The sequence below is a fragment of the Monodon monoceros genome, unplaced genomic scaffold (assembly GCF_005190385.1).
Source record: "Monodon monoceros isolate NGI ecotype Baffin Bay Population unplaced genomic scaffold, NGI_Narwhal_1 Super_Scaffold_18, whole genome shotgun sequence".
Lineage (NCBI taxonomy): Eukaryota > Metazoa > Chordata > Mammalia > Artiodactyla > Monodontidae > Monodon > Monodon monoceros.
Genome location: NW_021703774.1, coordinates 100,524,582 through 100,550,480, shown reverse-complemented (window position 1 = coordinate 100,550,480; position 25,899 = coordinate 100,524,582). Strand labels below are relative to the sequence as shown.

The 25,899-nt window shown below is 37.8% G+C and overlaps 1 protein-coding gene across 1 annotated transcript; it reads left to right on the top strand.

Annotated features, from left to right (window-relative positions):
• The first annotated feature begins 691 nt into the window (after positions 1–691).
• Positions 692–25,420, top strand: EPHX4 (epoxide hydrolase 4). Its single transcript, XM_029230184.1, has 7 exons — positions 692–1,030; positions 3,890–3,975; positions 11,036–11,193; positions 13,203–13,331; positions 16,903–17,006; positions 21,885–22,033; positions 24,758–25,420. Exons 1-7 carry the CDS (start codon positions 800–802, stop codon positions 24,999–25,001), a joined length of 1,101 nt encoding a protein of 366 aa, XP_029086017.1. The 5' UTR covers positions 692–799; the 3' UTR covers positions 25,002–25,420.
• The last annotated feature ends 479 nt before the right edge of the window (positions 25,421–25,899 follow it).

Sequence of the window (25,899 nt, the reverse complement as noted above, 5' to 3'; positions counted from 1 at the left end):
CAATATATGTAACAGTGTAGTTGAATCTCAGATGCATTATGCTAAGCGACAGAAGCCAGCAACAAGAGGTTGCATACTACATGATTCTATTTCTACAGTATTCTTGCAAAGGAAAAACTCAGAGGAACAGAAGAAAGACCAGGGATTTCCAGAGGCTTGACTTTAGAACCAAACACCTGGCTGGACAGATAACGATTCTGAATCTAGTTGGAGAATATCAACACCTTCAGATGATTGTTTGGAATGAATAAAGAAATAATGTCTGTCAGGTAGTATGAAAATCGTTTACTGCTCCTCCTCCACGCGCCCCACAATTCCATGATCCAGAAAAAGGCCTAATTGAGGACAGTGGGAGGACTTGAACACTGGTCAAAATGAGTGGCTCTTCCGTCCACAGTACCTAGGATGATTTGGGAAAGTCTCACCCTCATTTTCCCCACATTTTACCGATTCTGAAATGGGATTTTACTCTGCGGAGGAAGGCCGGGTCTCCACCCTTGCCTACCTAGTCCAGGGCGGACGTCGCAGCGTAGTGGGTCTGCGACGCGGCGCTCCGCGGCTGGGCGCAGTGGCCGCAAGAGCTCACCGTGAGTGCGGGAGCCCGGGGCTGTGACACCGGACCCGCGCCAGGCACGGACGCCCGGAGGCCCGCGGGGAGGCGCGCGCGGAGCCGGCTACCGCGGACCGGCTGGAGGGGCTGACGCGCCGCCGCGCTTGCAGTCTCGCTCCGTAGCCGGAGTGCGCGCCGCTGCTCTCCGCGCCTCGGAAGTGCAGCGGACCCCGCCGTTGCCGCCGCCCGATGGCGAGGCTGCGGGATTGCCTCCCCCGCCTGATGGTCACGATCCGGTCCCTGCTCTTCTGGTCCCTGGTCTACTGCTACTGCGGGCTCTGCGCTTCCGTCTACCTGCTCAAACTTTTGTGGAGCATCGGCAAGGGACCCACGCAGACCTTCCGGAGGGTCGCCCGGGAACACCCTCCAGCGTGCTTGAACGACCCCTCTTTGGGTACCCACTGCTACGTGCGGATCAAGGTGAAGGCCGGCGCGGGCCCGGCGCTATCGCGAGGGAACGTGACGACTGTGAGAGCAGAGGGCGCCGGGCTGATCCTTGCATGACTCCAAGCCCAGCGTCCCCTAGTGTTCTCGGGGCTCGCAGGGCGTGCGGCGGGGACGGGGAAGGTGCCAAGGGGATGCAAGAGGGGCAAGGTGTCGCGGGAGAAGGTCGGGATTGTGTGTCTTTACGGTCCCTGTTTGTTGCGTGCGTGTGTGTGTGTGTGTGTGTGTGTGTAAGACAGAGAGAGAAGGTTATGTGGAATTTCTCTAATAATCTGGGTCCTATTATATTACTGTCCCCTCCTCCTCCACCACAACAACCCAGAATAATTCTGCTCCCCCTCCTCCTGTAAGGGGAAGCTGTCGTCTGTCACCTCTTTGCCCCTTAGAGCTCAGATAATCTGTAGGGAATTGTTACTGGTGGCGCCCTACTGTCTCAGGAGGCTGTCCTCGTCCAAATTTTAGAGATTGAAAGAGTAAATAGAATAAGTCATTGGAAATCAGGAGTTTATTCAGATCAGCAGAATGGAGCATTCACAGATGACCTAAGCAACATGAAACAATAAATAAATTGTGTACGTTTGTGGGGAAGGAAACAGACTTATGGTGCCAGAGACCAAAGGAATGGCACAAAAAGCAAATGTCAACTATGCATGCAGACTCTAATTGTCCGTGCTTGTCGCAAGCTTTCTTACAGCCCTCGGATATTCTATTTCCTGAGGCTCCAGGTGGTGAAGGGAGATGGCTTCTTGAAATGCACCCTGCAGTCTGACTCGCAGGCCTTTCAAAAATAGCCTACGTGAAAGGATATTTTTGTCACCAGGTCTGGGATTCCTATTAGGAACTAGATTGCCCAGCAGCTGAAGTTCAGAAAACCAAGGGGCATGTCTTTCTTACACTTATTCAGCCTGGAGTTGATATGAGAATTTAAATGAGTTAATATGTGTAAAAACAAATGAACGAAACCAAAAAACTTAGAACAGTGCCTTGCACATAGTAAGTGAAATGAAGTATTTATTCACTAAATCCAATCAAGTGCCCACAACCTTTCAGCTTCCAAGACTCACCACCAATAAAAGAAGTTATTGAACTTCTGGGAAGGCATTCAGCAGTGGAGGGCAGGGCTTCCCTGGTAGTGCAGTGGTTAAGAATCTGCCTGCCAATGCAGGGGACACGGGTTCAATCCCTGGTCCAGAAAGGTCCCACATGCCACAGAGCAACTAAGCCCGTGTGCCACAACTACTGAGCCTGTGCTCTAGAACCCCTGAGCCACAACTACTGAAGCCCCTGCACCTAGAGCCTGTGCTCCGCAACAAGAGAAGCCACCACAATGGGAAGCCCGCATACCGCAACCAGAGAAAGCCCACACACTGCACAGAAGAGTAGCCCCTGCTCACCGAAACCAGAGAAAGCCCGTGCGCAGCAATAAAGACCCAACACAGCCAAAAATAAATAAATAAATATTTTAAAAAAGGAAAAGCAGTTGCAGGCAAAGTCAGAGTTGTTATCTTCATCCTACCTGAAGGGGAAAAGCAGTTTAAGAATCATCTGGAATTCCTCATAATGCACTTTTTCTGACTCTGGCCACCTAAAGAGTTTCCCCAGAGACATAGAACCAAGGAGGGGAAAGAGCATTGTCCTGGGTGGCAGGACAAGATGGAGGTTCTAGTCATAGCCCTGCCCCCAACCACCTTTACGACCTGTGCTAACATCTTTGGACCTCAGTTTCTAACTCTGCAAAAATGATAGGGTTGAACTATATGACCTTTAAGATTTTTTTCACATCTGGAAACCCAATTGCTTGGGTTATCTGATAAAAAACGCAGTCTCTGGGTTTTGGGTCTTGGTTTCTTTCCTCACTTCCTTCTGAGTTTTTGTTTTTCTTTCTTGCTTTTTCCTCCACTTTCCTCTTTTCTGTTTGCTTTGTATTTGCTGTATTCCTGTCTCATTCCCATGATTTTTGTTTTCCTTGGGCAGTTTTGTCTCCCATATGCAGAGTGAAGGCTTGAGCACTCAGATCATTCGGCTGTTAGAAATACACTGATATGGGGGCTTCCGTGGTGGCGCAATGGTTGAGAATCCGCCTGCCATTGCAGGGCACACGGGTTCCATCTCTGGTCCAGGAAGATCCCACAACCACGGAGCAGCTAAGCCCGTGCGCCACAACTACTGAGCCTGCATGCCGCAACTACTGAAGCCTGTGCGCCTAGAGAAGCAAGAGAAGCCACCACAATGAGAAGCCAGTGCACAGCAACAAAGACCCAACACACCCAAAATTAAATAAATTAATTTAAAAAAAAAAGAAATACACTGATGTGACATGAGGAGCAGGCAGCCAGGGGAACTGTACGTGCAACCTCAACAGAAAATACTAACGTGGGAAGGAGAGAACTAAAAATAAGGAAAGGTGGTGTGAATTATGTAACTGATGGCACAGCTCTTGATGGGCAAGCTGAGAAAAGTACATGAGTAGGAGGTAAATATGGCAGGAATATAAATGCAGATCAGAATTATTTACATGTTCTGCAGAATTTGAGTGCGATGAAATGTGACACATCAGTAAGAAAATTGTGACTGTTTCAGAAGCTCATAATATATAAATTGACCTTGTAAATAGAAGGAGAAGGGAATGTTGACAAAAGTGAATCATTCAATTTACCCTGTTAATAAATCATGGCTATTTTTTCTTTTTGAAAATTAATATACTTATTTTATTTCTTTATATTAAAAATAATGCAAGTGAATTTTTTTTAACGGCATGGAAATACTAAATGTACTACTTTTTACAGTCAACACAAAACATCGCTGAAATTTCATGCCCTCTATTTCGTACTGCAGGATTCGGGGTTAAGATTTCATTATGTTGCCGCTGGAGAAAGAGGCAAACCACTTATGCTGCTGCTTCATGGATTTCCAGAATTCTGGTAAACTTACCAACTAACTTCTTCTTTTGCACTAAAGACTCGGCTTATCATAGAGTCATTTTCTTATAATGACTTTTAATAGACCCCATGCTATGATCAAGTACTGGTCTAGAGTTATTATTCCTAAATGTTCCTCAATCACAGGAATGGTGTTCCTCCTGTTTTAAAGAAACGTGCATATTATCATCCTAAATTTTTTTTTGATAATTAAAAGAAGTATCATTTAGTGTTTCAAATTTCTGAATAGTCAGTTACAAAACAGTTTTTATAGTACCTACTGCGGACAAAATACAACATTGGATAGAAAAGGAGATTTGCAAGAAACCAAAGAATTAGAGTGCCTGTTACCTGGCAGCTTTTGGTGAGACTTGGGGTGAGGGAAAGGCAGAGGGAGAAGGGGGCTCATGGAATCTGAAAAGGAACTCTTTCCTATGCACATAGTAACAGGCTCAGATGAATGCAGGACAAATTAAGGATTGGAATATTTCACGTTGAGAAGAAAACCTATAGCCAAAAATACACAGTTGCTAGTTACCTAGAAGAAAATGTTCTGTTCTCCTTTGAACCCCACAGAGCCAAGTAAGTACAGATGAAACATCACATGATTAAACTTTTAAAAAATGAATATCTTTTTAAAAGATGGTACATATCAAGGTGGTAAAAAGAAAATCATATTTTTGATAGCTCAAGGCTATGATCTTGAGATGGCTAAATGGACCAAAAAAAAATCATATTCTCTGAACTGACTCAAATGTAGAATATATGGTATGTTTTTAAAGTTCTGGGACAATGCCCTGTCCCTAAATGTCTCCCTTATTTCGCTCTTAACACCTAGAATTCCACCATTACATATTCCTCACTTCCTTTAGAGTTTTAAAGATTTTGGGTCATCCAAAGTCCTAATTTAAAATACATCTAGCTGTAAAAGAGACATTACCTTAATACACTTTAGTTAATACTTTTCAAATGAAAGGGGCTTTATTAATAAATGCATTGAGATTGCTAGCGCACTAGGAAGTATTAGGCATCGAAGAAAAGAATGGAGAATGGCAAAAACCCATCTAGCTAATCATTTTCCCAGAGCAAAAAGTCTATGACCTGACTGGCTCACAAGTAAAATGTTAGTCTGCAGCGTTAGTCAGATCTGCATAAAGTAACATGGGCAGTGAATTCTGGCTCAGCCACTTAATTGCTGCAGGACCCTGCACAATCTACAAGAATCTTGCAGAGTTGTGGGGATAAAGGGAGTCAAAATATGTGAAAGGCCGTTCCCATGGCCCCAGTGAATACTCAATAAATGTTCATTTTCTTCCTTCATTCCCATTCACTCAGTGTGGAGATCCATGTGCCACCACTAGCGTCCTCAATGCATTTATTAATAAAGTCCCTTTCACTCATAAAGTATTACTAAAGTGTAGTAAGGTAATACCTCTTTCAGAGCTAGAGCCTTTTTAAATCAGGGCTATGGATGACACAAAATCTTTAAAACTCTGAAGTAGGTGAGGAATATGTAATGGTGGAACTGCAGGTTAAGAGTGAAAGTAAGGGAGAAATTTGGGGACAGAGCATTGTCCCAGACCTTTAAAAAATAATTTCCTGATTCTGCTGATGATAGTTAATACTTCCTGAGCATTTACTATGTGCCTGGCACTCTTCTGAGTGTCACAGCTACCCTTCTGCAATTGGCAGTGCCAGAAAGTAAGGTATACCTTCTAAAACTTCAGAGCTGTCCTCTGCTCTAATATATCCTTGGTATATAGGAATGATAATGATCTGATAACATACATGGATTTTTACCTTTCAAATTTCACACCTTATAGAAAAATTCAAAAGTTAACCAACAATGTAAGTATACCTTACTTTAACATTTTAAATCATCATTCTATATAAAATTCATGATCTGAGTGGGGAGACTTAACTTTTTAGAAAGAAAAGATTTAAAGGCTCTTCTCTTTCTGTACCTCATACCAACCCCGATACTTGTTTGTGCTCTTTTTCCTGCTGGAACGTCACTTCTTTATATGTGGAAGATACAGATGAACCTGCAACCACTTCAGCTACTTGGTAATTGTTCTGAGGAGCCCCAGAAAATAGCAGTGATACCCATTTAATATAGGACAGTAGATGCTCTGTGTCATATTTTAAGAAATGATACTTTTGCACATTTTTCACAGCATTGTCCCTTTATTTACTCTTCATGAGACCCCTTTTGCAAAACAGAAATGTCTGGTGATTCTTGTCCATGTCCTAGAATCTTCAGTGGATAGGACAGCCTAGGAGGGGGCCCAACACCAGTCACTGGACATCAGACCCATTTTCTCCAGCAAAATCAAGTCTTGGCTTTGTCCAAAAGGGTTATTGAGAGGAATGGTTTAGTTTTGAAAAAACTCCTAGAGATATTTTTACTTTGAAGAGCATATATTAGGAAACATATGCAGATCATGGGAATGAGTCCCCTTCTGTTCACCAAATGTACTATTTGTTACTCCAGCAAGAGGCTTGCTATAATTTAAAACAACAATAACAGCAAACTCTGAAAACTGAGTTACTCAAATAGACCATATTGAATTCACTGAACTTTGCTAGCCATTAATCTGAAAGCTACCTGGTTGTTCAGGGAGATTCCTAGAGCAACCACATGGAGATTGCTGTTAATCAAAAACTTCTGTTTGAGTGTGTCCTACCCTAAACCAAGACCTCTATGTTGACACTTACTCTGTCTTTCCTTCCAAATTACCACTATTCCCCATTATACAATCTAGTCAATTCCATTCATGTGCTCCATTCAGGAAAAAGTCAATTTGAATCAGAATTTAGGATAAAGCTGTTTTGATTAAGCCACTTCAAGTCTCTCTTTCTTGAACTTCCCCTTTTCTTTTTCCAAAAACCCCTTCTCTTGCACTTCTCCCCTTTTTAAGAGCCAAAAAACTTTATCTGGCACTTCAAACCGATTTCAATTTACATTATAAATATAAATATTATTCCTCTATCAATCAAGCTTTGCCTAAATACACATGAATTTATAAGCTTCGTTGTAGATCAGGTAGGCCAGATTATTTGGTACAGTGAAAACAAAATAATCATAAATTGGCAATGTGTGTAAAAGTGCTTTTTAAACAGAGAAGTACTATACAAATGTAATGTATTATTTGCATTTATCATCGTTAACTAAGAATAATTGTTGAGAATTGGTGACATTTAATGTATACTATTAGATGTTACACAGAAACAATAAAATTCTCTGTCTTCTTTCTTAAAATATAAAGGAAACATCAAACAATATACACATCTATGAGAACTTTAGCTAAATTAGCCCAAAATAAGGCTGTTTGTCAAAGATGGTTTTTCTCCCCCTCTATCTCCACCTCAATTTGCATTGCTTTTAAAAATATTCTGAGCTGATGCAGGCAATTTCTGGCAATACACCAGCTGTATGGGACGCATTCGTCATTACTCAAGTGAGGGCTCGTCATCCATACAGCTGAGCAGAATCTGATGACTGCAACTTTTTCTCTCTTGTGAAGGGGAAGAGGGTATTCTACATTTCAAAGAGGCTAGCCTGGTAAACCAGGGGTCCTCCTTATGTTAAGAATAATAACTAAGAAAGAGGTTGCTTTTTTTGAAGTGTCCTCTGCTATTACCTAAAGCTACCAGAGGGGGAAAAAACAATGTGGATGAAAATAGCTAGATCTGTTTATTTATAATATTGTCAGGAGTTACTGATTTTGCAGTATGTTTCATTCCTCTATCAAGGGGGTTGTTTTGTTTTATTCATGTGAATGACATACCCATCAGTCTATTGCTGGGGTGATTTCTTCTTCAGTTTACAGTTAATGTGTAAATCAAATATGATTTATTTATGAACTCTAGGAAGATTGCATTTAAAATTTATTTTGTACTTTATTAAGATAGCAGTTGCAATCCTTAAACATTCTTAGAAATGTTTAAGATATTGTTTGGCTCCACTCATTGACAATAGCAATAGCTGAATTTATTTGGAAGGCAATTTAAATTATTAATAAGGTAATGACGTGCGGGTATTATGTTTGCATAATCTCTAACACATTAAATGTAAAATGTTACAGGACTGTACACATTTTTTTGAGTCAAATTTCTACCTTGAAATCTCTAATTAAATGAATTCTAAGTGAAGACACAAGTATTTAAGATATTAAAAACAATGCACATTTTAATAGAAATTGAGTATAAATTCCCCAACAGGAATCTGGGAACTTTAGTTCAAGGTCGTCTCAAGGTTTGACCTGAGACAGAGTTTTATGGAACAACTGGTATTTCTAGCACTATCATAATTCAGTGCTTTCATTTGTTCATTGTTTTACGCAGTCAACAAATCTCTATTGAGCATCTACATGTCTACCAGATAATTCAGGGAGCTCACCATCAAATGGAAGTGCCAGGCACCAAAAGACTAGTGTCTAGTACACTTGTCTGTACACTCTTCCCAGTGCACTGAAGAGTGTACAGACAAGTGGGAGAGTATGGAAGGGGCCAACCAACCCACCTGTGAAGGAGGGAGACTGGGAAGTCTCCTGGAAGAGGAGGTGCCCAGCATGAGGAGTTCAATGAGGGGTGAAGGACAGGGATTGTGGGGAGTAAGGGAGTGATGGGGAGGGATGATGTTTCAGACAAGGAGATTATATAAACAAAGTCATAAAGACAAAACCCATGTTTATTCACTGCAAGTAGATAAGTGCCGCAGAGGCAGCATAGCATGGGCTCTCAGGCCAGACCACCTGGGTTTGAATCCTGGCTCTGCTGTTTGCTAAATCTGTGACCTTCAGCACATCCAGGAACCAGTCTGTGCCTCTGTTTCTTCATCTGTAAAATGGGGATAATAATAGTACCTACTTCATAGCACTGCCTTGAAGATCAACATCCCTATGTGTGAAGCACTTAGAATTGTGCCTGGCATGTAGTAAAACTGATATAGATGTTAGTTCTTTTCATTATATAGCAAATGACAGAGTGTAAAGTAGTCAGGCTGGAAGATCGGGCAAGTCAAATCTTGGAGGTTTTGTCTGCCAGAATAACATGCTTGGGCTTCACATTATGAGTAACAGAGAGTCAAGAAAAGCTGTTAAGCTGGGAAATGACCTGAGAGAGTTTGTGTTTTTGCTAAACCACTCTGGTTTGTAGAAGACAGAGCCAAGGGGAATGAAATGGACACAGACCAATCGATAGGCTGCTGTGTTAATGGAGGCCTGAATGAAGGTAATGATAGCAGGGATGGACAGGAAAAGTGATTAAATAAATATTTAAGAGATTAAATCTACTGATTTAATTTATTGATTGAGTATGAGGAATTATAAAGAGTGAAGAGTTGGGCTTCAGTTATGAAGACATAAAAAAATCAATTCACAATGTTAAGTAAGGCTATGAGAAAGAAATAAAATCATATGTACTGACAGATGAGTATCTTTAAGGAATGGAACTGCTTCATTTGTTTATTACATACCAGAGACAAGATTATCAATATTGCTATGGCCTTGCTAAGAAAGCCACTTTTTGTTAACATTTTCAAATCCATATTAATTGGCAATGCTTTTGCAGATTTTTACAAATTATAGGTATCCTAGTAATAGATCGAAGACTCTATCCATTCATAATTCCAAATATGTATCTGACATCCTTCTTGATAATCTACCTGCTGATGTAAGGTGGTTGATTTGCTTCGTTGTTCTCATGGCTTTGTGTCACTTCACACTGCAGTCCCCTTGCGCTATTGGTTTATAATCTCAGATCACTCTGTTCACTTTCCTATTGTGCTCCAAAAACCTTTCCAGACAACAGTCTCCCATTTGGTTTGTGTCAGATAATTCTGCACCGTGTTTTCATGGACAGATGTGCATGCAGATGCTTCTTGATAAATGCATATTTTGAGCTCCATAACATAGTGAGTCGCTTTGAAAAATCCATGTCTCTTTTTCTGTTTGTTATCCATAATGATTTTGCTTATTAGAAGATAATCTCATGGATCTCTGTATTTCAATTAATTCTGCAGTTTTATTATCAAGCTCAGGGGGAACACCTGGCCCAGCAGAAACTCCTAGGACTTGGCTGTCACTATGGCCATTCTAATTAGTCAGTTCCTGTGCCATTTTGATTGTTAAATGTTTTAAATATCACACTAGGTTATGCTGATGGTTCAGGATCTTCCCCCCAAGATTTTGTTTTAGCAAGTGGAGGTTTATCTTTTTTGTTTGTTTTTATTTTTGGCTGTGTTGGGTCTTCGTTGCTGTGTGCAGTCTTCCTCTAGTTGTGGCGAGCGGGGGGGCACTCTTCATTGCGGTGCGCGGGCTTCTCATTGTGGCTTCTCTTGTTGTGGAGCATGGGCTCTAGAGCGCAGGCTCAGTAGTTGTGGCGCCTGGGCTTAGTTGCTCCGTGGCATGTGGGATCTTCCCAGGCCAGGGATCAAACCTGTGCCCCCTGCATTGGCAGGTGGATTCTTAACCACTGCACCACCAGGGAAGCCCAGAGGTTTATCTTAAGTAGTTGTTTTATTGGATTCTTTCCATGAAAATATTTTTTTAAATCGTCAGACATTTTCATCCATGAGTAACCCATTGTTATTACTAAAAACATTGAGTCCTATTTGACAGTGGACTAAGCTGAGTAAAATCTCCCTTCTAGGAAAATATATTTTCATCTCACAAATTTTTTGAGAGAATCAAATGGTGCAGTATGCGGAAGCATTTATAGGTACAGACTCAGTGATAGTAGTGAGCATTATTTAAGAAAAGCTTAGAAAATTGACTTCTTAAATACATTTCTTAAGGTTTTAGTATCTGATATTTTGTAGTTTCTATAAACCCTGGCCCTTTGTTACACTTCACTGGACCTGGTTAAAAAAAATAACATAATTTTAATAAAGAACGTCAGTGCTTATTTCTCAAACAGTTCTTTTCTTTCCTGCCCACACACAGCTATATAACCTTTCTCAAAAACAAGGGGTTTCTTACAGCTTTCCACTTAGAAAATCTGTAATGTTATTCTTTGTATTAGTTACTGTGGTATTTTTAACGTTTCTTATTTCCTGTAGGTATTCTTGGCGTCACCAACTAAGGGAATTTAAAAGTGAATATAGAGTTGTAGCATTGGACTTGAGAGGCTATGGAGAAACAGATGCTCCCATTCATCGAGAAAATTATAAATTGGACTGTCTAATTACAGATATAAAGGATATTTTAGACTCTTTAGGTAGGTTTTAAAAAACAGTGTTAATTCTTTTTAAGGGACTAACATTCAACAAATTGTAAACTGATTACCTCATTTCTTCCATCTACCTGAGCTGTTCCCTAGATCCTGTCACCCTGGTTCATACAGCTCAAAATATTTATAGAGGCAACTTAAAATAACACAACCAGAATAACTATTCTGTCTACCAGCCAAAAGTGACTCTCAAAATTTGTTTTTAAAAATTGACTTAATGTATACTATCTATTATTTTCAGAACTAACTATTAGAAATTTGATTCTTGTTCTCAGAAAATTTATTTCTTCAGAACCAACACCTAAATATTTATTTAAACATGTTGTAAGATGCAGAAACACTTGCATTATCTTTCTTGTATTGATCAGCTAGTGCCACAATAATATTGTGTAACAGACCACCCCAAACTCAGTGGCATACAGCCATAGGCATTCATTCCTGTGCTCCTGGACCTTCAGGTCAACTGTAGGCTGGACCCCTCTGGGTCTTTGCCTCAGGCTACAGGTCCAGCTGGGATTGGCTTCTCACTGTGAATGGGGCTGGAGCCCCAACTAAAGCGGAGTAGCTATCTGTGGGAAGCTCTTCTGGCTATGGTTGAAGTGGCAAGAGGATGAGCCCAGCTGCAAAAGCATATTTCAAGTTTCTGGTCGCAGCTCATTGGTCAAAGCAAGTCATATGGCTGAGCCCCAAATCAAGTCATACACCCACCACAAAACCAAAGCAAATCACAGTGCCAAGTCTAACATCAAAGGGGTGGTGAAGGAACTTCCCTGGTGGTCCAGTGGTTAAGGCTCTGCACTTCCACTGCAGGGGGCACAGTTTGATCCCTGGTTGGGGAACTAAGATCCCGCTTGTCTTTCGGCATGGCCAGAAAAAAGGTGGGGTGGGGGGGACTTCCCTGGTGGCACAGTGGTTAAGAATCCACCTGCCAATGCAGGGGACATGGGTTCAAGCCCTGACCCAGGAAGATCCCACATGCTGCAGAGCAACTAAGCCCATGCACCACAACTACTGAACCTGTGCTCTAGAGCCCATGTGCCACAACTACTGAGCCTGAGTGCCACAACTACTGAAACCTGAGTGCCTAGAGCCCGTGCTCCGCAACAAGAGAAGCCACCGCAATGAGAAGCCCACGCACCGCAACAAAGAGTAGTCTCTGCTCACCGCAACTAGAGAAAGCCCGTGCATAGCAACGAAGACCCAACACAGCCAAAAACAAATAATAAATAAATAAATTTATTAATAAAAGGGGGGGAGCAGTGAAGTATACTACCTCTATGGCAGTGGGGAGAGGGGAGGAGTAAATATTTTTTAACAATAATCTAATACACTATATCCCTTTTGACTAAAATCCAGCTGCTACCATCGATATGTTAACAGAGCCAGTATAGTGAGAAACCCATGAAATCAAATTAAAGACCCTTTTCTACAACAATCTAATGAGAACGTAGATCAGGTCAATATTCTTAGAGGGAAAAAATGGATGAGGTCTGGGGGTGTCAATGCAGTGTTGTAATTTACTGTGATTACAGTAAAATAGACTCAGAGACACTGATTTCCGACCGCCATATTTCTTTCACATTTTGTGGTAATTCAGTCAAACTTGGCCCAAATTTGTCATCATGAAATTTTCCAGTTAAATCAATAATGTAATCTTGCTTATGACCTAATTATGTGTAGTCTTTACCATGGTTTTCCAAACTCAGGTTTATGTGACCAGAGCTGAACTATTTCCAATTTTTTTTTAAAGTATAAATTCCCAAGAGAGATTCTGAGGCCTATAATGGATCCTGGGCATCTAAATTTTCTAAAAAGCTACCCTAGGTGATTCAGACATACAGGGTTTTGGAAACACCAAACTCAATGTCTGCACAAAGTGCATAATTAGGGTAGGAGAGTAGAAAGATTAGTTTTAGAAACATACCTATTTTATGTGCGGTAATGATGTACCCACCTGTTTCTTTTCAATGATGCCAACATTCATTTCTCAATTACAGGGTATAGCAAATGTGTTCTTATTGGCCACGACTGGGGAGGCATGATTGCTTGGCTAATTGCCATCTGTTATCCTGAAATGGTGATGAAGCTTATTGTCATTAACTTCCCTCATCCAAATGTATTTACAGGTGAGTTTAAATTTCCTTTAAGACATCTTTGATAGCGTGACAACTCACTATTGTCACTGACACGGATTAAAAACAGCAAAAGTTGATTAACGTAATATTTTTTAATTAAATGACTAAAATACGATATTATCACATGACAATGTCAGCCATCTCAGCTTTAAATATTCCTGAAGAGTCACAGGAAGTGTTGCTTTATATTTGCTTGCATAATTTTATTTCTTTTTAGAAAACATTTTACCGCTAACTTAGGGAGAGTTAAAGAGTTAAAGGGAAAATGAAGTAACATTACTTTGACAGTAATGAATCTTGACAGCCTAGAAATAAATTTTCCTCTTGCCTGACTCCTTTGGCTGTCAGGAATGGCAGCATTCTTTAAGGCAGCAGTTCTCAAATTTTTGGTCTCCTTGATACTCCTAAAAATTATTAAAGACCCCATTGAGCATTTGTTTATATGGGTTATATCCATAAAAATTCACTGTATTGGAAATTAAAAATGAGAATTTTTAAATGTTTATGTATTAATTCATTTTTAAAAAATAATTAATCCAGTACATATTAGCATAAACATTTTACTGAAAACTAGCTACATCTTCCAAAACAAAATTTTAGTGAGAGAAGTGTCATTGTTTTACATTTTTGCAAAGCTCTTTAACTTTTGGCTTAATAGAAGACAGCTGGATTCTCATATCTGCTTCTATATTCAATCTGTTGCAAATGTTTGAATTGAAGTATATGAAGAAATCTGGCCTCACACAGATTTGTAATTAGAAAAAGGAGGAGAATTTTAATAGTCTTTTCAAATAACTGCATATGTTCTCCTTTAATACTACACCAAACTCAAAAATTAGTTATTTCTTAAAGGTTAGTAACAATGTGGAATCTGATGTCATATTAATGAACTTTTTGTACTCTGTCACATTAAAATCCATTGGTCTCTCTAGCACTTTGAATAGATTTTTTCTACCTATGCATGATTTTGCAATCATCACGCATTGGAAGATATTGGTTCATTGAGTTATGCAGATCTTCCATAAGTTGACACATTTCATTATATGCTATCAAATCGTGTTCATTAATATCACCCCAGTTTCATCAAAAAAGCCTTTGCAAAGCTGTCAAGCTCACAGTAGCAGACACAAGTTTCCAAAATTCTAATTTTCACTTGACATCTTGAACTTCATCATTGACAACAAACACTGTTGATTGTTTTCCCTCAAGTGACAGGCTCACTTTGTTCATTTTCAAGAGACTATCTGTTAAATACCCAATCTGACTGATGATAGTCGTTCTCTCAAGTAAAAATGGTGTTCCATTAAAAATGCAGCTAATTCAACTTATCAGACAATTGCAGAAGTGCTTTTCCTTGAGACAATCATTGTATTTGGGTGTTCAACAGAACTGCCTTATTTTCTATTTCTTTTTAACAATGTTAAGAAGACGTATACAAAAAGGTAGAAATTTAATAAAATTAATAATTTTTGCTATTTCATCAAACACATTCTTAAGTGAAACCGCCACTTAATTTTATGTATTTATGTACTTGTTTGTTTACAGCAAGTGTGTGGTGGTGAAGAATACAATGACTGCTGGTATTGTTTAGTGTCACCGCCTTGATTTGTGCTCAGGCAGCAATGGCTTTATCTACTATTGCCTTTGTACCATCTGTGCAAATGTCAGCAAAATGAGAAAAGCTAATTGTATTGTTTTGAAATGATTTGACCATCTGTATCCTTTAAAAGGGTCTTAAGGATCCCCAGGGGTCCACATGGACTATGTTTTGAGAACCTCTGCTTTAAAGAGAACCCTTAATCTTAAGAGTGATTAAAAACAAATAAACAAACAAAAAAACCTGTGAACAATGGCTAGGCACACTTTCATTTGGTTTTGACAAAAATTATAATTTTGTCCTCTTTAACTACCCTTGTCAAATTTTCTGAGGTTCAGTACTGTCATGACCCACAGTAGCCCTCCAGGGAACAAAAAATTCAGAAAAACATATTTTTATTTCTTCCTCAAAATAAAGTAGATGAGGGAGAAAGGGAACATGACTACAATAAATACTGTATAAGTATAAAAGTTAAATTTCAGATACATATTCAATTGTCCTATCTCAGCTGAGGTAATAGCATGGCTGCTTAGGAATCAAATATCAAACAGAGGTTCATCATATTTCTCTCAGTTGCATTAGTCAATAGAAGTTGTGCTACATGCTTGTTCAATTGATCAGGACCCTAGAGTAAATGTTATTTTGTTGGTGCTGCTATATGGACAAACTGTAATTGGTCATTTCAGTAAGAAAATACTTGGATATTTCTGGAACTATCTTATCAATAATAGGTTCAACCCTAGTCAGGTCAATATGAAGTCTTCAAGTAATATGACTATATTTTCCCTTAACTGTATTGATATCTCCTAATGCAGAGCTGAATAAATCTTATTCGATGATGACTTTACAAAAAGTATAGCACAACAGTGCTCCACTTACCTGAGAATCATAATTCTAAAAACTCCAACCATGTTGAGTACAGTTACACAATTAGAAATAAGAAAAAAAAAATCACCTCTATAGCAAGGAAAATAAAAGTATAGTACACAATACACAACAAATATGTACATTTAATATGTATGATCACATTACTCCCTAGTTTAAAACTTGTGTCTTCCCAAAACACTTAAAATCTTTATCATTCTGGCCTTACCTGACTGGGTTTCTGCGTTTTTTTCTAAAACTCATCTCATACCATCTCCCCCTCCTCATTCACTACACATCAGCCACACTGGCCTTCTTTCTGCTTCTCGAATGTGCCAAGCCCAGTACCTACTTTCTGTTCTTGATGCTCTTCCTAGATCTTTGCGTTCAAGGCTCATCCCGCATCCCCGGAAAAACCTGTTCCACCACCTTTACTAAAGGATAGTCCCTCCACACCACCCAACCATTACTTTCAATCAGATTACCTTGTTTTATTTTCTTTATGGTATTTTTGCTAACTAAAATGATCTTTTAAGTATTCATTACTTATTTATTATGTATGTTCCTTATGAATGGGAACCTCTTTTCTCTTGTTCAATGCTAAATCCCCTCACACACAGTAGATATTCAAAGATTCATTGAATGGATGAATTTTCTCAATACATGAATGAATTTAAAGGAAAGGCTTTAGTTTCTGTTGAGGCCAAATGAATAAGATATTCAAATCAGCCTGTAAGGAAAATCTTTTCAACAAGGGAAAATTACTTCCCCATGTATCCTTAGGAAAAGTGTTTGGTCACTGATAATGACCTTGGAGAAAAGGGAGTGTTGTTTTGGGTTTCCTGTTCCTTTCTGAGTCAACATTTCATAAAGTGGAACTTTCTTTTTGTTTAAAGTGCTTTAGGTATTTAAAATACCCAAAATATCCAAAATAAAATATAAGAACATAGAAATTGTTCCAAAGAGAAATATACAGAAGCCTTATTTGTAGATTCTTTTATGGGATCATCTCAAAGGTGAAATTGCTTTAAAAAGAAGTTATTTCAATAGTAAGTAATTCATACCCCTTGGATAAGGTCTAACATGATATTTTAATTTCAGAATATATTTTACGACACCCTGCCCAGCTGTTCAAATCCAGCTATTATTATTTCTTCCAAATACCATGGTTCCCAGAATTTATGTTTTCCATAAATGATTTCAAGGTAAGTCAAACATGGTGATGGATGTTACAGACTTATTGTCTGTGATCATTTTGCAGTGTATACAAATGTTGAATCAGTATGTTGTACACTTGAAACCAATATAATGTTATATGTCAATTATACCTCAATTAAAAAAAGAAAGACTGGTGCCCAAGAGGATGACAAAATTAGGAGGTCAAAAATAAAACATAGACTGAAACACTAAAAACAAACAAAAAAACCCCCAAGAAAACCAGTTCTGCTTATGTTGTTCTGATTTATTTTAAATAATCATTTATTGTACATCTGTTATGTGTTATGCACTGTTAGGCATTTCCTCCTATGCAAAAAAATAAATCAAACAAATAATGTTAATGAGAAACATTTTAAATTAAAATCCATCTTTAAGAAAGAAAAACAGGGAATTCCCTGGTGGTCCAGGTGGTTAGGACTCCACCCTTCCACTGCAGGGGGTACGGGTTCAATCCCTGGTTGGGGAACTAAGATCCCAAAAGCCTTTCAGTGCTGCCAAAAAAAAAAGGGAAAAGAAAAACAGACAAATGCTAAAACTTAATAAATGTTTCTAAGGCTTCATCGATAGGCTTACTTATTTTTACAGTCTCTATTCGTATGTTTGAGTGCCTGGCTGTTAACTCAATTTTTTCTGAGAGCCTGTTCCCCTACAGGCATACTTCTTTCTAGAGAACATTCCATGGGGAGATGAAAGAATATGAATGCCAGGTAAGAGAATTTGACAACAGCAGAAGTGGAAGCCCTTGGGAGTAAACAAAACCCCCAAACAAAATTAAGCCTGCAGGTATTGGTGTACCATATACACTGGCACCAGGAATCATGTGTAGTATCTATTTCTTCGAAGTTAATTAGTTGTTTCTTGTTTGTCCAGCATGATGTTAAATATTTAGGGAGGTTAAAAAAAGACATAATATTATTTTACCTGGAAATACTTCTGCATGTACCTCTGACAATAAGGACTATTTTTAAAAAAAGAACATAACTCCAATGCCATTATCAAAGCTAACAAAATGAACAACTTGCTAAAATCATTTAATGCCCATTCAAATTCTCAATTGTCTCAACTGTCTTTATGCACTTTATTTGTTTGAATCAGGAACCAAACAAGGTCTACATATTGTATTTGTTTGTTATGCCTTTTAAAATCTTTAACGGTTCTTTCCTTTTGTTTTTTACCATCACTTTTTTAAGAAGAAATTTGTTCATTTGCCCCGAGGAATGGTCCACATTTTGGATTTGACTGACTGCTTCATCATGGTGTTATTTAACTAGTTCTGCTAAGCCTTGTCTTTCCTACTTCATAGGTGCTACTGATCTAGAGGCTTGATTAGACTGAAGTTTAATTTGACACGAATATTTTATAGGTGGTTCTGTGTATTTCCTAATGCATCACATCAGGGAAGCACATAATGCCTAGTTGTCCCAGTTTTAGTAATGCTAACACTAACCAGTGGGCTCACAAATTGTCAGCCTATCCAAATTGCCTAACAACCAACCTTTCACCAAATAATTTTGGCATATCTTGATCGTCACTGCCTAGGTTCATTATTTCTTTAGAAAACAGTGATTTTTTAGTTCTATTGGGATGGCTAAAAAGCTCCTTCAATTTTTAAGTAAAAATAAAAGACACGTTTTTCATTTTCACCAAGAGCTTTATTGAACCCTTTGGTTCCCCTACCTTCTGCCATTTTTCAGGCAACTTCTAAATTCCATCTTCCCAAAACTTTTTATCCTTTTGAGCAAAGAACTGTTCCGGGTGCCTTTTACAGTCTTCCAGGGTATTGAAATTTTTTCCATTAAGAGAACTTTGTAAAGACCGAAATAAATGGAAATCTGAAGGTGCAGTGTCTGGTGAATGTGGCGGATGAATCAGAACTTCCCAGCCAAGCTGTAACAGTTTTTGCCTGGTCATCAAAGAAACATACGGCCTTGGTTATCCTGATGGAAGATTATGTGTTTTCTGTTGAGTAATTCCGGATGCTTTTTGTTGAGTGCCACTTTCAGTTGGTCTAATTGGGAGCAGTACTTGTTGGAATTGATCGTTTGGTCTTCCAGAAGGAGCTCATAATAGAGGATTCCCGTTCAATCCCACCATATGCACAACATCACCTTCTTTGGATGAAGACCAGCCTTTGGTCTCTTCCATTCCACATTACTGTACAGTATCCACTTTTCATCGCCCCTCACAATTTGTTTTAAAAACGGAACATTTTTGTTACGTTTCTGTAGAGAATCGCATGCAGCAATACGATCAAGAAGGTTTTTTTTCACCTAACTTATGTGGAACCCAAACATCACAGCGATTCACATAACCAAGGTGGTGCAGATGATTTTCAACGCTTGATTTAGATATTTAGAGTATGTCGGCTATCTCCTGCGTGGTATAACGTTTATTGCTCTCAATTAATTTCTCGATTTGATCACTATCAACTTCAACTGGTCTACCTGACCATGGAGCATCGTCCAGCGAGAAATCTCCAGCAAGAAACTTCTCAAACCACTTTTGCCACATTCGCTCAGTCACAGCACCTTCTCCATACACTACACAAATCTTTTTTTGAGTTTCAGTTGCGTTTTTACCTTTCTTGGAATAATAAAACATAATATGCCAGAAACGTTGCTTTTTTTCTTCATCTTCAATATTAAAATAGCTACACAAAAATTCACCAGTTTTGATAAGTTTTTTTTTTTAATGCATGCTAGTATGACAGCAGTCACAATACAACAAAATTGTTTCGAATAAAGTTAAAGACAACTAAGTGCTACTAGAGCCATCTTATGGAAAAAACTGAACGAACTTTTTGGCCAACCCAATATTATTCTTTCTGCTTTTATTAACTGGAATTCATGTATAAAGAAGAATTTCCACATCTATATTTGGTTATTCTGAAATACAGTTCCCACAAGAATGGCAGGACAAATGCTTCATTATTTCCCTTTGTAAACAACTTCCAGAGTAATGAATTGGTGCCCTAGAAACCTCCATTGATAACCAATGAGGGTTTTTTTTTCATATCATTATGAGCTCATGATTTTTAAAAATATATTTGATATTTATCAATTGATTACAGTCATTATTCTCTTTGATGCCCAAATTGTTGCAAGTGTGAACTCCTTCAGGTTGGCTCCTATGTCCTCTTGACACAGGAGCCCTTTAGTCAGGGATAGCTTGCTTCCTTAATGTCCTAAGTTCATCATTTTTTAGTCAGGGATAGCTTGCTTCCTTAATGTCCTAAGTTCATTTTTTTCCTGTTCCAGATCTGGAATCAGTCATTTATTGAAGGAACTTTGGCTCCTATTAGTAGGAAATGGTATTTAGAGACCACAGTTTGGGTGTCAAGGTGATCATTTCTACTGAGTTTTCATTGCTTCTAGATCTTTCCATTGGACAGAATGTAGACATACATATTTTTTAGAAAAAAATTATGAGTTCTTAACAAAAACAAAAACAAAAATTATGAGTTCTTATTCACATTTCCAAAGCAAATTTAAGATGACAGGGTTTTCACTTAACTTCTATGACTTTATATAAAACATTATATGGTTCTAAGTCAAAACTCTAAAACAAGGTACATTCAGAGAAGTTCACTTGTCTCTGTTTCCTCTGTTTCTCTGTCTCCATCTATTTCTTCTGTCTCCCATCGAAAACCATTTTGGTTAGTTTTGTTTCCTCTTTTTATTGTTTCTTTTTAAAAATATAAGCAAATATATATATATTTATCTTTTACTTCTCACACAAAAGATAACATACTATAAACACTATTTCTACCCTTGCTTTTTTTCCACTTAACAATATACCCTGCAGATGACTCCATCATCAGCATAGAGATTATCTCCATCTTCTCTTAGAGTACTAAGAACACATAATTCACCATCATGTATCTATACCATAGTTTATTCATCCAACCCCCCATAGACATTTGTTTCCATTCTTTTTTTTTTCTTAATTAAAAAAATTTTTTTGGCTGTGCTGCACCACGGGGCATGAGGGATCCTAGTTCCCCAACCAGGTATTGAACCTGTGCCCCCTGCAGTGGAAGCACAGAGTCTCAACCACTGGACTGCCAGGGAAGTCCTCCATTCTTTTTCTATTACAAATAATGTTTCAATGAATCACCTGCTGCACATGTCTTTTCATATTTTTGCAAGGGTGTTTTGGGGTTGAGGGATCTAATTTTAAACAAGAATCCCAATAATTCTGATTCAGGTGATTTAGAGACACACTTTAAGAAATGCTGGTATAGAGCAGTGTTTTTCAAATTGTAGGTGGAGACCCATTAGTGAGTCGTGAAATAAGTTTTGCAATTCAGTAAAGTGGCTTGCAATTTGAGTTTTTAAAAATAAAGTAAAACAGAATTGAAAATATCATTACATGCTGTAATAAGTGTAAGGCCTATTTCTTTAAACTTTTGTTTCAGAAATATATATGTAGAGATATGAACTGGATCATGATGTAAAATGTGTTTGTTACTCTAGGTTGTGATCAAAAGAAGTTCAAACAATTTAGGGGGAGGTGTGTGGATTGGTTGTCAGTAAATAGATAAACTGTTAACTGGAATATCAGGCTTTAGAGCAGGGATAGTACTTGAGCTCAACCTTCTAGAATGTGAAGAGACACCAAGAAGACAGGATACTTTTCATAAGGGTGAAGTGTCCATGGGGGATTAAAAGGGAATAATATCAAAAATAAAGCCAGGAAAGCAGAAATATATAAAATGTGCTTATAAACAATGAGGTCTCCAACCTGGCTAGAGCAGAAACTGGGAGCTATCACTACACACTGACCATCATTCTCTTTCAAAAGCCAAATATTTAGTTACTATTAGGTAACTGAAAAGTTTTAATTATTCTCTTCTCACTTATCAGGCTTTGAAACATCTGTTTACTAGTCACAGCACTGGCATTGGAAGAAAAGGATGTCGATTAACAGCAGAAGATCTTGAAGCTTATATTTATGTTTTTTCTCAACCTGGAGCATTAAATGGTCCAATTAACCATTACCGAAATATCTTCAGGTCAGTATAATTTGTTCTTTTTAACTAAACAAAATATTCATTCCATACAGAGCCAATATTTGATTTTTGTTAACATCTTTATTGGAGTATAATGGCATTACAATGGTGTGTTAGTTTCTGCTATATAACAAAGTGAATCAGCTATACATATACATATATCCCCATATCTCCTCCCTCTTGTGTCTCCCTCCCACCCTCCATATCCCACCCCTCTAGGTGGTCACAAAGCACGGAGCTGATCTCCCTGTGCTATGTGGCTGCTTCCCACTAGCTATCTATTTTACATTTGGTAGTGTACATATGTCTATGCCACTCTCTCACTTCGTCCCAGCTTACCCTTCCCCCTTCCCGTGTCCTCAAGTCCATTCTCTATATCTGTGTCTTTATTCCTGTCCTGCCCTTAGGTTCTTCAGAACTATATTTACTGATTATTTTTAATGAGAATTATTTTATCAAGTATTTTCCATTAAGTTATTTAGCTGAGTATACTAAAACCTACTCTCTTAAAATATTTAATGTTTTGCTTTGTTTTATTTATTTATACTGTAGTATAATTGACATATAGCATTATATTGGTTTCAGGTGTACAACATAATGATTTGATATTGTATGTATTGCAAAATAATCACCACAGTAAGTCTAGTTAATCACCTGTCACCATACATAGTTATAATTTTTTTTCTTGGGATGAGAACTTTTAAGATCTACTCTCTTAGCAACTTTCAAATATGTAATACAGTATTAACTACAGTCACCTATCTGTACATACTTTGTTTTATCTGTAACTTACATTTCATGTGATATTTAACAATTTGAAACCTCAGGACCAGAGAATATGCTCTCCTTTTAATTTTCTGAAAACTCCTCCCTTTTACCCTCAATTCATCTGGTGAAGAATTTATATTCCTCTTTACTTTTTCACTAATAGTCCTTTTAATAGGAACTAATAGTCCCCTTTCCTGACTGATTCAACTATTACATGCTCACATGTTGTTAAATATGCAGGTAACTATTAGAAAATGTTTTGTTTTGGAACACTTTATGAGCTCCAGAATTTAAGTGACTTGCAAGTTTGTATAGCAATCCATGTATCAATAATTAAGTATAGATATATTTTTATATCAGTTTACCCATTCACCAAGAACTTAATTTTTAGGAGCATTAGAACCAAATGATGGCCACTTGCATGGGAATCAAAAGTTAAGACCTTGGTGGACATATGTGATATCCTTCATATTCCAGCAGCATCTTATCAACCCCAAGTAGCCACAAGTCAAGCTTTTTTGTAACTAGCAAAAATGTAATTCAGTGCTGGAGAGTGTCTAGTTAGATGTTCCTTCTCATTCTTAGTTAACAGGGGTGTAATTAATACCATCCCGCCTCTCCGAAAAACAGCTTAGCAGAAGTTGTCAAAAGCTTTAAAAATATGTATCCTCTTCAGCTCAGGAATTCCACTTCCAGGACTCTAGCCCAAACAAGTTATCTGAAATGCCAACGAAGATTTGGGCACAAAATGCTAATTGCAGCATCACTTAAAACATCCCCAGGCTTCCCTGGTGGCGCAGTGGTTGAGAGTCCACCTGCCGATGCAGGGCACACGGGTTCGTGCCCCAGTCCGGGAAGATCCCACATGCCGCGGAGCGGCTAGGCCCGTGAGCCATGGCCGCTGAGCCTGCGCGTCCGGAGCCTGTGCTCCGCAACGGGAGAGGCCACAACAGTGAGAGGCCCGCGTACTGCAAAAAAAAACAAAAAAAACAAACAAACATCCCCTTCTTTTAAGTGATGCTATAATCTAAATATTTAATTATACAGGAACAGTCATTTATGGGTTATTATGCCATAAAATAGTATGTTTTACAATTATTTTTGAAAAACTATATGAAACAAGAAAGTTATTATAATTTAATATGAAATTTGCATGTGTATACTGTGTATAAACTGTGTATATTTACTGCATTGTACTTATGGTTTCAACGATATGCATAGAAAATGACCATTTTTTAATGATGGAATTATGCATGATTTTCTTCTTTATACTTTTCTGTATTTAAAAAATACACAATAAAAACTTTATATTTTAAAAAGAAACTTCTTGCGAAATAAATATAGTATCATGTAGTATTAAGGCTCAGTCCATATATATTTTCTGACTTTTCAGTTCCAATTTTCACATAAAATGCATTAGATTATCCAACAAATAATTGAAATACGTTTAAATAGTAACACTGTTTAAAGCTCCCTTTCATCACACTATTCAGAAATTCTGTTATCTTTTTGAAGCAAATTATTCTTCATAGTGATGAATTTCATATTTAATTTATAGCCTGCATTATAAGTTTTGCACGGCTGATCCAATTACAACTTTTATCTGGCCCTTTCTTAAATAGACCATTAATTTTTTTATTGTACAGATTGATTGCCTAATGCAGTGTTTCTCAACCATTTTGTTTGTCATCACCTCCCTTCAGAGCCTTTTTAGGCATTTTTTTTTTCCTAATTGCCCCCCACCCCATGAAATTTTAATATCTGTTTATGTACTGTGTGTATACTCATGGTTTATATATAAAAAGCATAATTTTTTTTTCACTCTCCCAAGAACAAATTTTCATCCCTTTGGTGGTGATATTGCCCTCCTTAAAAATCTGTGGCCTAAAGAAACATTTTGGGGGAATGTTATTTTAATGTTTACAGTGAGTCTCAAGCCCACGTATTTTGTTTTTATAGCTGCCTACCTCTCAAGCATCACATGGTGATCACTCCAACACTACTACTGTGGGGAGAGAAAGACGCATTTATGGAGGCTGAGATGGCTGAAGGCACGAAGATTTACGTTAAGAACTATTTCAGGCTAACTATTTTGTCAGAGGCCAGTCACGGGCTCCAGCAAGAACAACCTGACATAGTGAACAAATTGATATGGACATTTCTAAAAGAAGAAACAAGGAGAAAAGACTGGCTTTTTCTGTGACGAGTCTGTAATGAAATCTCTAAATAATTTTTTAAAATTGTTCAACTTCTTTAAGCTTCATTAGGAAAAATTGTTTTAATATGCTTTATCATAAATAAATATCCTGACAAATGACATCAAGAAAAATCTGAGAACGTGTGAACTTGTAACATAATGTTGGTTTTTTCTTGTTGTATTTTGCACAGAAAAGCATCTGCCTTAAAATGTACACACTTGTACAAAAAGGAAGTTGGAGAAAGTGGCTCAGTTTTGGTTTTTCGTGTTATTTACCCTGTTAATATATGGTGCCTTTTACAAATGTATATTAAAGATTAGCTGTGCCATATTAAAAGGCAAAACTGCAATGGTATAAATTTTTATTTTATTGTTCCAAAGTTCTTTTTACTATTTTTTAACCGTTAAAAAATTCTATTATCAAATCTCTTGGATTTATAGTATATTTATTAGTTTGAAGGCAGATATGACAAGATGAATGCACATCTTAAAATAGGCCATAAATACTACTTACACTGGGAAGAGTAACAAAAGAGGATATGAAGATTCTATATATACATATATATTTATTAAACATTGTAGGGAAGCACATCCATTAAATTACTTGCCTTAATTCTTCAGCTAAATTGGTGATTTAGAAAAAAGATCAAAATGTGCTTTTGCCCCATTTAATGCAACAAGGATTGAATACTGTACTTCCTATGTGCACTAGAATCTAAGCTCCACAGGGCAGAGATTTTTGCTTTATTAACTGACATATATCCAGCATCTAGAATAAGAGCCTGACTCATTGTGGGAACTCAAATATTTGCTAAATGAATAAATAATATATTTGATACACTGCTAGGCACTGTGCGGGAAATACGAAAGAAAGATGACATGGTAATGTTGATCTTTCCCTTAA